The sequence below is a fragment of the Natator depressus genome, chromosome 7 (assembly GCF_965152275.1).
Source record: "Natator depressus isolate rNatDep1 chromosome 7, rNatDep2.hap1, whole genome shotgun sequence".
NCBI lineage: Eukaryota > Metazoa > Chordata > Testudines > Cheloniidae > Natator > Natator depressus.
In genome coordinates this window covers 29691839-29702872 of record NC_134240.1, presented here as the reverse complement: position 1 = coordinate 29702872, position 11034 = coordinate 29691839, and the positions used below count along the sequence as shown (strand labels likewise).

Genomic DNA, 11034 nt, shown 5'->3' with positions numbered 1-11034 from the left:
GTACAACACCCCCCGGTACCGCCACACCACACATACCTGCACAACCCCCCCAGCCCCCGCCACACACCCTGTACACCACCGTAGCACACAGCTCTGTACAACACACAGCTGTGCAACAACACAGCCACCGCTGCACAACCACACTCACTGCACAACTGCACGCGTCGCTCTGCACACAAAACTACACGCACCGGCATTCTTACACAGTCTGCACAACAACGGACACCCCTAAACACAGACAGACAGACACTCACATCAGGCCACGTAGTTTGTTTTCACACGTCAAATTTGCAAAGACACCCTCCCCCCCCCCCCCCCCCGCGCGCTCAGGCAGTAAATGAATTCGGGGCTGGGTAGGATCCCACGGGCAATGGGGGGCCCAGGCCGGGACACTCCAGGAGCGAGGCGGGCTAGTAAAGGAATACACAGAGAGAGAGAGACAGACAGGTGAGCAACAGGGGCCTCTGGTTGGTCCAGAGATAGGAAAGTGTCTCGATGGGTGGCTAGACAGACCAAGGAGTGTGTTGGGGGAAGGGAGAGAGAGGGTGCGTGTGAATGGAAAGATGGGGGCATGCATGGGGATGGGTGGATAGAGGCAAAAGTGGCACAGGGGATGGGGGCAGAGGGTCCCTGTGACCATGTGGAAGGTGGGGACTCAGGGGACAGGGGTCCCTGTGACCCGACAGGGGAAGGTGGGAGGCAGGGGCAGTTTATAGGTAGCTCCCTGCCCCTCCGCACATGCTTGGCACTGCCAGTTTCTGGGGCTGAGCAGCTGGGCTAGACCCAATGAGATTATAGTATGCCCCATAAATCCTCCCAAGCCCCCCAACAGAACAAGAACCCCCCCAACCCAACACAGGAAGGGATCCCTGCAATCTGGATGCCCCCTCCCCTCTGCTGTATCATAGAGAGCCCCTGCCCCCCTGCTCCTTGAACAGAGACGCTGAGCCTGGCTCCCCCACCCTACCCCGCTGAGAGCCTCAGGTCACCCCTCACCCAAAGAAACAAGCCGCTGGAAGATACCCTAGCATGGAGAATGGAAGTGTCCAGCTAAGGTGGTGGGCTGGGAGTCAGGACTCCTGTGTTCTGTCCCCAACTTTGGTGGGGGGGGGTTGGGGGGGAGAGGGGTTGGGTTAGAGCTGGGGCTGGGGCCAAGACACCTGGAAGGGTCTAGTGGGTTAAAGCAGAGAGGGCTGGGAGTCAGGATTCCTGGGTTCCATACACAGCTCTGGGAGGAGAGTGGGGTCAGTGGTTCCTCTCTCTCTGAGTGGGCTGCGGGGGTGTCATTTCCGGACACAGCGGCCTTTGGTCACCTTCAGAATCAGGAACTGAAAGCGACGGCAAGTGAAACTGACAGGGCTGGGCTCCGTGCAGAGAGTGAAAGCATGTCCCTCAGGCTCCCCACAGCCACAAGGAGCCTGACAGCGCTCGTTCTCTCTCATTACTAGTTGGAGGGAGACCCCAGGGAGATTGGGACCCCCAGGCACTGCACAAAACACAGTGAGAGACAGGCCCTGCCCTGAAGCGCTCACTGTCTGAATAGACAAAGTGTGGGGGGAGAAACTAAGGCACAGAGGAAGAGACTCCCCTAAGGTCACACAGCAGGTCACTAGGGGAGCTGGGAATAAAACCCAGGGGTCCTGGCTCCCAGACCCCCGTGTTTTAACCGCTAGAACCCCCCTCCAAGTACCAGGGAGAGAACCCAGTGATCCTGGCTCCTCCCCCCAAGCCTCGAAACAAACAGCTCTTCTGGGAGGTGGCCACAGGGTGGGGGGTCCAGTGACTGTTCCTCTTCGCCCCCCGACCCCCCCCCCGCCCCGTGAGGGTGAACGATCCCTCTCCCCAAGGAGCGATCCCTCTCCCCAAGGAGCGGGACAGGATGTGAGACACAGGAATGTGGATGATCTCATGCTCCCGGTGACTAACCTGGCAGGAATGGGGGGGAGAGCAGCCAGCTGGCACCCTGCCACCAGCCTTGGGGAGCAATGAGAGGTCGGGGGACATGGCTGGCTCCCACCCTGGGTACTGGCCCCCCTGCTCCCCAGTATTAAACCCTGAGCACAGAGCAGTGGAGTCACCACATTTCCCTGGGGACTAGCATGGGACAGTTGCTGGGAGGCTGCAGGCTGGCACTGAGGGGCACTAGCAGAGCTGGGTGGAGGGAGGCCAGGGCTGGGATAGCAGGGGGCTGGAGGCTGGCACTGAGGGGCACAGGCAGAGCTGGGTGGGGGGAGGCAAGGACTGGGATAGCAGGGGGCTGCAGGCTGGCACTGAGGGGCACTAGCAGAGCTGGGTGGAGGGAGGCAAGGGCTGGGATAGCAGGGGGCTGCAGGCTGGCACTGAAGGGCACAGGCAGAGCTGAGTGGGGGGAGGCCAGGGCTGGGATAGCAGGGGGCTGGAGGCTGGCACTGAGGGGCACTAGCAGAGCTGGGTGGAGGAAGGCAAGGGCTGGGATAGCAGGGGGCTGGAGGCTGGCACTGAGGGGCACAGGCAGAGCTGGGTGGAGGGAGGCAAGGGCTGGGATAGCAGGGGGCTGCAGGCTGGCACTGAGGGGCACAGGCAGAGCTGGGGGGAAAGCAAGGGCTGGGATAGCAGGGGCTGGAGGCTGGCACTGAGGGGCACAGGCAGAGCTGGTAGGGGAAGGCCAGGGCTGGGATAGGAGGGGGCTGCAGGCTGGCACTGAGGGGCACAGGCAGAGCTGGGTGGGGGGAGGCCAGGGCTGGGATAGCAGGGGGCTGTAGGCTGGCACTGAGTGGCACAGGCAGAGCTGGGTGGGGGGAGGCAAGGGCTCGGATAGCAGGGGGCTGTAGGCTGGCACTGAGTGGCACAGGCAGAGCTGGGTGGGGGGAGGCAAGGGCTCGGATAGCAGGGGGCTGGAGGCTGGCACTGAGGGGCACAGGCAGAGCTGCGTGGGGGGAGGCCAGGGCTGGGATAGCAGGGGGCTGGAGGCTGGCACTGAGGGGCACAGGCAGAGCTGGGTGGGGGGAGGCCAGGGCTGGGATAGCAGGGGGCTGGAGGCTGGCACTGAGGGGCACAGGCAGAGCTGGGTGGGGGGAGGCCAGGGCTGGGATAGCAGGGGGCTGCAGGCTGGCACTGAGGGGCACAGGCAGAGCTGTGGGGGTGGGGGGAGCCCAGCGCTGGGACAGCAGGGGGCTGGCATTGAGGGGCACTAACAGAGCTGCATGTGTCCCAGCCTTTCAAACTGCCCGGTCACCTCACTCCACACTTGAAAGTTTCCTGCGGGTTCCTGGAGAGCAATGGAGCTGTGTGGAGGGGATTTCACACAGGCTCCCGCCAAATCAGCACGTGGCACTCACAAGTGCTTGTGGCTGCCAGGGATGAGGTAGGGCCCCTCTGTGTCTATGGAGGGAATGGGAGAATGGGCCAAATCCCAAACAGGAGACAGCCGAGAACTCTGTATACTCATCCACTTACTCACCTTCCTTTTCCTCCTGACTTTACTCACTCTGTCGACTTGAGGTTTGGATCCCAGCCTAATGCAGCACAGATCCAGGGCTGGGATAACTGGGGCTGCGAGTCTGGATTGAGTGGCAGCAGGAGAGATGGGAGGGGAGGGACGGACCCAGGGCTGGGATAGCAGGGGGGCTGCAAGTCCAGAGTGAGAGCTACCCCCTGTGGAATTCAAGGACAACAGGGTACCAGTGTTACCATCTCCTGGGACACTCAGAACAGCTCCAGCTATCCCTGGGGCATGTTAACCCCTTGCATGCTAGAGCAGAGGGACCCTGGGTGCTGCAGTGCTGGGGGAGGGGTTACCTGAAGATCACCAGTCATGTGCTCAGCCCCACCCTCCCGCTAGCTGCTGAGTTGCCAGTGCCACTTTGTGCAGTGGTTCCCAGGGTATATTCCTTCCTCACCCCCACCCAGCTTAGGGGCCTCCCTCTGCTCTGAGTCTCAAATACTGTCAGGCTGGGGCCTCACAGGATGAGATGGTTCAAGTGCCATTGGCCTGGGGGGGTCTCTGCTCACCCCAATCTTGGACCCAAAGTCTGGGGGTGTCCTACACACATCCCAACTCCTCGCAGAGCTGGGAGAGAACTGGGAGTCCTGACTCCCCCACCCTGCTCCCATAGCTCTTCCAGCATCCCAGTAAAATATCTGCCTGGATTGGCCTAATAGAGAGGTTCTGGGGCTGTGCCCTTCACCAAAAGCAGTTTTGCCCCTTCCCCTCACTCTTGCCTCCCCCCAGCCCCATTCCCCTGAAGCCCTTCCCCCTGTTCCTACAGGCTTCATGTACTGGCAGTGCTATACAGAATGCAGGGAGAAGATCCCTGTGAGCCAGGACTCCTGGGTTCTATTCCCAGCTCAGGCAGGTTGCATGGCAGCCCCTTAGCACCAGGGTGGGGCCCTCCTTGGGCTTGGGGCAGATGGTGCCAGGCTGGCATACTGGGTTGCTGGCACCATGCCCAGCCAGTGCCCTGTCCTGGATCCAGCACAAGTTTGTGGAGCAGGAGGGAGCATTCAACTCAGTCATCTCAGAGCTGGGAGATTCTTGAAGAACAAATCAGACTGGGTGAGACACAGAGAAAAGGAGGGAGTGGACAAGGGGCCTTTCTCCTCCTGGGGCACTGGCTCCGATCTGACCCCAGGCTGGCTCAGGGGATTGGGCAAGAGGCTACAGAGCCTCTACGGGGCACCAGGTCCAATCCAGACCCAGGTCATTCATAACTGTGGGCCATTTCCCAGCTCTGCTGGTGGATTGAGTTGTGAGCCCCGAGCATGAGGCACCCCTGGGAGCATCTGCATCACACCAGCCAAAACAGAGACCAAGGGCTGAATGGTCCACTGACAGCCAACTCCCCTTTGGAAGGGGGTTGCAGCAGGCCATTTACGGAAGGGGGTCCCATTTTAGGACAAGGAGAATGCCAGGTCCAGGAGCTCTGAGTTGGTACTGACTGTGCCCCTGTATCTGCACAGCCCAGACCTCACCTCTTCCTTCCCCCCAGGACCCAGAGTCTCATCCCACTCTGAATCACTGCAGGCCTCTGGCACGTTCCTTTACCAGGCGCCTGTCATTCCAATCCCATGAGTTGGGGGATCTCCAGCACCGAGAGACATTTCCTGCCCCCCCCCGCCCCCGTGCTCCCAGCTTGCAACCATCAGCCACTGGGCCTCAGCCAAAGCAGCAGGTCCCCATGCTAAGCAGAGTCCAGCTGGGTCAGTCTAGGATGGGAGACCTGTACTTCAGAGGGAGAGGCTCCCCAAATAGCCCCACCCAATGTCAGACAAACAGCATCCATTGAACAGGGAGGCTGCCAGCCACAAACCAGCACATAGTGCACGCTCATTATGGGACTGCACAGACACCAACCTATGCAATGGTACACACCTGCTGTGTGAATGCACTTACACACAACAATCACTCAACTATACACAATGATGACTGCACGGATTCTCTCCTGTTTGCACAATCATATGCAATGCCAATTGCGCACGCACACATGTACACAGCTTGACAATTGCACAGACACTCACACTCAGCCAGCTGCACAGGGGCACACATGCATTGACAATTTCCCATAATCACACACAACTGCAATTGCAACACATACCCTCTATGTGTGGACGTACATTCTGCCACACCTCCGGCTCCCTTTCTCAAGTTCTGAGCCCACAGCAGCCTGTTCCCTCAAGCCCTGCAGCAGGGGGTGCCATAGGGAGCAGGGTGGGAACTCTGGCTGTACAGGGAGCTCCTAGCTCAGGGGTTCTCAAACTGGGGGTTGTGACCCCTCAGAGGGTCACAAGGTTATTACATGGGGAGTCACAAGCTGTCAGCCTCCACCCCAAACCACACTTCACTCCAGCATTTATAATAGTGTTAAATATAAAAAAGAGTTTTTAATCCATAAAGGGGGGGGGGGGTCGCACCCAGAGGCTTGCTGTGTGAAAGGGGTCACCAATACAAAAGTTTGAGAACCACTGTCCTGGCTATTCCAGACCCAGCAGGGGGCGCTGTAGGGATCAGGACAGGCAGGGGGCAGTTCCCATTCTCAGCTGGGCTGTGTGATTCCAGCAGGTGCAGTCTTGCCACATCCCCACCCTCCTGGCTCTGACGCCAACACCTGCGAGGGCTGACGCAAGTAGAGCGATTGCTCCATTCCCACTGTCATCTACCACAGATGGGGCAGGATCAAGGGATCTTCCCCACCCATTGCACTTCCCTAGAGGCCTCGTATCTCAGTCCCCACCAAACCAGCCAGTCTTCCAATCTACTATTCTCCTTTGTTTTGCTGCCAATACCCCTGAGCTCAAGTCCTGCTTTGTGCTCAGACTCACCCGTCCCAGGGCTCCGATCGGGGATGCAATGGCTGGGAGGCCCCTGACACCTCCCATAACGCTCTGCAGCTGGGAGCCAGGGCTATTCCCAGCCCCATGCCCATTACACGGGGGTAACCCTGGAGGAACCTGCCGCCAGGGGCAACAGGGGTTCACCATTCCTCTTCCCAGGGGGTACCCGGCACCAGCTGGGACCTGGGCCTAGGGCTGTATCCAGCTTTCTCCAGCCCAGGCCCAATGTTGTCCAGCTGGGAAGTTCCCATCCCCACTAACTTCCCAGCTGCTTTGTGCCTCCCCCAACACCCCTGGCTGCTCTAGGGGCCCCGTAGCCCCTCCCTGCCCCAGACCTCTCTTCCTGCCTCACTCTCCATAACCCCCCAACCCATTTATCAGTCCAGTCCCCTTTGAATTCACAGGTGGCTCTGATATCAAGGGGGGCCATAACCCTGTGTGTGTCGGTGGGTGGGTCCCCAGCTATCCCCTCTCTCCCACTCACGCCTATCTACCTCTTGGGGCCCTGTGGAAGGGGTAGAGGATCACTCTGCCCCCACCCCACCCTGCCACATTAATGTCCTCGTGGCTGCCAAGGCAGCTTAGTGGATGCCAGGTTCTCTCCTTTATGCAGTGCCAGCCCCGCTGCAGGCGGGGAGTGGTGCCAAGGCTTGACACGCACTCCCACACTCTAGGCATCCTTTCACCCAGTGCCTTCTCAGCCTCACCCCGTCACAGCCTTTTAACCAGGGTCAGCACTTGGGGGGGCTGATCCCCACACCCTGCCCTGCTCCACAGGGGGCAGTCCTGGGGCTCCCTGCCTGGCCAACCCGTGGGCAGACCGGGATTAGTGGAGGAAGGGAAGGGGGGCGGGTTGGAATGAGGCGAGGGAGGGGCATGAGGAGACTAGAGAGATGATGTTTGGGGTGATGGGGGGAGCAGGAGTGGAAGGGAAGACATGGGAGATGGGTGTGCGGGGTTGGGGGGGAAGATGTGGAGCAGGCTCGGGAGCAGGAAGGGCGTAGGGGGGTGAGGGAAGGGATTGGGGTGCTAAAGGATACCCGGGGGGGGTAGGGCTGGGAGGGATAGCGGGTTTCCCTGCCCCGTACAGCGAGCCTTTGGCCTCTCTTCCTGGCTGCTGCCCCGGGTCGGAGGTGCTCGGGCTGCTCCCCCTGACTCCTCGCACGTACGGCCCCCGCCCAGACCCTGCTCTCTGGCGCCACCCAGCGCCGCCGCGCTTGTAAAGCGGATTCACTGACACTTTACATATCTTGCCCGTTGGTGGGCACAGGCCCCGCCCCCCGCAGCTAGGGAGAGGACCCAGGAGTCCTGGCCTCCTGCTTCTATCCACTACCCCCCCCCATCCCCACAGCCCGAGGAAGGGGAGGAGAGAAGCCCCACCAAACCCGTGCCAGGTCAGGCTCGGGGGTAGCCCAGGCTGGACTGACACCCCTCCCCCCAGCACTCTGCCCAGCTACAAGCGACCATGGCTTCTTCCTGCACAGCACCGCATAGGCCGAGATCACACTGCGCCTGCGCACTTCCTCTCCCCTAGTCCGAAGTTCGCGCTGCCCGGACTCTATTTCACGCTGCCGGAGATGAAGTAGGTGGAGCCGGAAGCGGAAGCACGGCTAGGGCTTGTCCCCCCTGTGGGGTGGGGGCCAGACCATAGAGCGAGCGCCACGTCGGGTGAGCGCCAGGTCCGACGCCACCGAATCAGCTCAGGGGCAGTGTGACAGAGGAGCCGGACGTAACCGACTCCACCTGCCTGGGGGAGCCGGACGCGGCGTCTCGAGGCCAGGGGGGTTCCCCGCCGCTGCTCGCCATGCGCGTGCCCCGGCCGGGCCCCGGACTCCTGGGTCCCCTGCTGCTGCCGCTGCTGCTGGCCGGCGGGTGCGGGGCGCTCTCGTTCCAGCTGCCGGCGCAGACCCGCAAGTGCCTGAAAGAGGAGATGCACCGCGACGTCATGGTGACCGGGGAGTACGAGGTGTCGGAGGCCGGGGCGCCGGGGGCCAGGACCGATCTCCGGGTGAGAGCCCCTAGGGATCTCCGCCGCACCCCCGAACCCTCCCCCCGCGGGTGCTTTGCCCCCTACGCTCGCCATAAGCTGTGCACCACCCCAGGGACCCCCTTTCTTCTCCAAGGTCCAAGATTTACCACGCAGTTGTGTGATGTCCTCCCCCAAGAGGGACATCAGGGACCCCCGTCTCCCCATTGGACACCCCCTACTCCTGGGTGGAGGGGACACACTACACCCCATCCTCCTGGGGAACAGGATCATTGTGGGCATTGGGAGCCTGGTCTGGGGAGATGGGTAGTTCTGTGGGGTCACAATCTGTCCCCACCCCCACCCCAGGTCACAGACTCCTCCGGCCACCTGCTCTACTCCAAGGAAGATGCCAAGAAGGGCAAATTCGCCTTCACCACAGACGACTATGAGATCTACGAGATCTGCTTCGAGAGCCATGGCCAGTCGGGTATGAGGTCTCACTCCTGGTGCAGGGATTCTGTGTCCTGGGGGGCATTCCTCCCACCCCACAACTCCCTGCCACCCTCATTTGCGGTCTCCTGCACTCAGCACGGCCAGTAAACTTGTGATCATGAGGGAGGTCTAGTGGTTAGCATTGAGGAGGGTGATGGGGGCCAGGATTCCTGGGTTCTATTCCTGGCTGTGGGAGGGGAGTGGTATCTAGTGGCTACAGTAAGACTGGCTGAGAACCAGGATTCTAGGGTTCTATCCCTGACTGGAAGGGAAGTGGGGTCATGCACCAGCTCTTCCCTCCCCTGTGACAGTTATAACTTCTTTCTTTCATCCTTCCCTTCCCAGTGGGTTTTCGAGTTCCTGACCAACTGATCAGCCTCAATGTCAAACATGGGGTGGAGGCCCGGAACTATGAAGACGTGAGTAACGCCCCCTTTGAGTCCCCAACCCTCTGCAGCTGTCCCTCTGTCCTGTGTGTGATGGGGAAGGTGGGGCACCAGCAATCTCAGCCCAAGGACAGAATTGACAACATCCACCCAACTAGGCATGTATCCCCAGCTCTGCTAAAGCCTGAGGGCCAGAATTCCAAGGGTTTCCTGTATAAACAGCCCCCCGTGCCCCAGCCCAGAGGCATCCACATCTCAGCGTGGGGCGAGGGATCCCTGTATGAACAGACCCTGTGCCCAGTCCAGAGATGGCTGTGTCTCAGCACTGAGCAAGAGATCCCTGTATAGACAGCCCTTATGCTTTACCCCAGAGGTGGCTGTGTCTCAGTGTGGGGTGGAATTCTGCATCTCATTCCTACTGTCCCCACACCCAGATTGCCAAGGCAGAGAAGCTGAAGCCCCTAGAGGTGGATCTGCGACGTCTTGAGGACCTTTCTGAATCCATCGTCAAGGACTTTGCCTACATGAAGCAGCGGGAGGAGGAAATGAGGGACACAAATGGTGAGGAGGCACCCATGTACCCACTAGACCCCACTCTCCTCCCAGGGCTGGGGTAGAACACAGGAGGAAGGGACTGGGAGCCAGGACGCCTGGGTTCTTTCCTGTGAAGTGGCTGGAAGCCACTTGTGATGATGCTTTGGGGTCCCCTGTTCACCCCATGTCTCTCTCTCTCTCTCTCGACAGAGTCCACCAGCACCCGCGTGCTCTACTTCAGCATCTTTTCCATGCTGTGTCTGGTGGGCCTGGCCACCTGGCAAGTCTGTTACCTGCGCCGCTTCTTCAAGGCCAAGAAGCTCATCGAGTGAGCAGCCCCTTGGGTGTGTCTGCCTCTCTCACAGGCCATCCTGCGCCAGGCTCCCTTCCTGATGGCCCTAGAATCCACATCCAGCCTCTCTCAGCTCTAGTGGGAAGTGGCGCCTGTAATGGACATCTCTGCCCATCAGGAATGGATTCTGGTGGGAAGAGGGGGGTTCTGGCCCCCCAGTAGGGATCCAACTACCCCCATTTTTAAGGATCTTGTAGTTAACAGAGGATCCAGTAGTGATGGCACCGTGATCAGGGGGATTGGGTTGTAATTATTTTAAAATAAATAGTTAATTGGGCTGGTGGCTTGTGATGTCATTTTGTGAGGAAGTGGGGAGGGGGGGCGGCTTCTTCCACCCCACCCCCGATTCTATTGGGAGCCCCATCCCATCATGTCCCTGGGATTGCTCTGGAGAAAACTATCCCCTCTGTGCACTGCCCGCTGGGATGTGGCATGACAGATGTGATTAGAGAGGAGGGGAGGGCTAGCGGATTAGAACATGGGGGGGCAGCAGCACTGAGCATCAGGTCTGCTGGTTCTACTCCTGGCTCTGCTACTGACCCTGATATAGGATTCCCAGAGGGTATATTTGTCTGTAACCCCTCCCTTCCCCCAGCTGTGCCTGGATCTGGGCTCCTCCAAGGTTCCTTTTGGCACCCCCCTAAAGTCTCCACTGTGTCTAACAGTGTTGATTTGAAGTGTTCCTTCTCCCCACCTCCCCTGATCTTGGCTGGATCCAAATCACCCATTGTTGGGGGTAAACTGCCTGGAACACTTCTTGCTGTCTTTGTGTCTCCTTTTTTTTTTTTTTTTTTTTTTTTTTTTTAAATCCTCCCTCCCCCAAACTCCTGCCCCTCCATCTGCTCTGGAGGGAAGTGATGTGGCTCAAGCGGACCTGCTGTGGCCACTGTGTGTGTGCTGCAGGTTTGAGTGCTGCTCTCCGGGAACAGATCTATTTACCTCAGGTTCGTATGCAGCACCCATTACCGTTGTAGCTGGCCGAGCGTGCAAGG

General features: G+C 59.7%; 1 protein-coding gene across 1 annotated transcript; it reads left to right on the top strand.

The window, feature by feature from the left end:
- The first annotated feature begins 7905 nt into the window (after nt 1-7905).
- Nucleotides 7906-10319, top strand: LOC141991426 (transmembrane emp24 domain-containing protein 10-like). The gene is made up of 5 exons (XM_074959719.1): nt 7906-8317; nt 8645-8765; nt 9116-9189; nt 9591-9717; nt 9901-10319. The coding sequence occupies exons 1-5, from the start codon at nt 8114-8116 to the stop codon at nt 10020-10022; spliced, it is 648 nt and encodes a 215-aa protein (XP_074815820.1). The 5' UTR covers nt 7906-8113; the 3' UTR covers nt 10023-10319.
- Nucleotides 10320-11034: the final 715 nt, after the last annotated feature.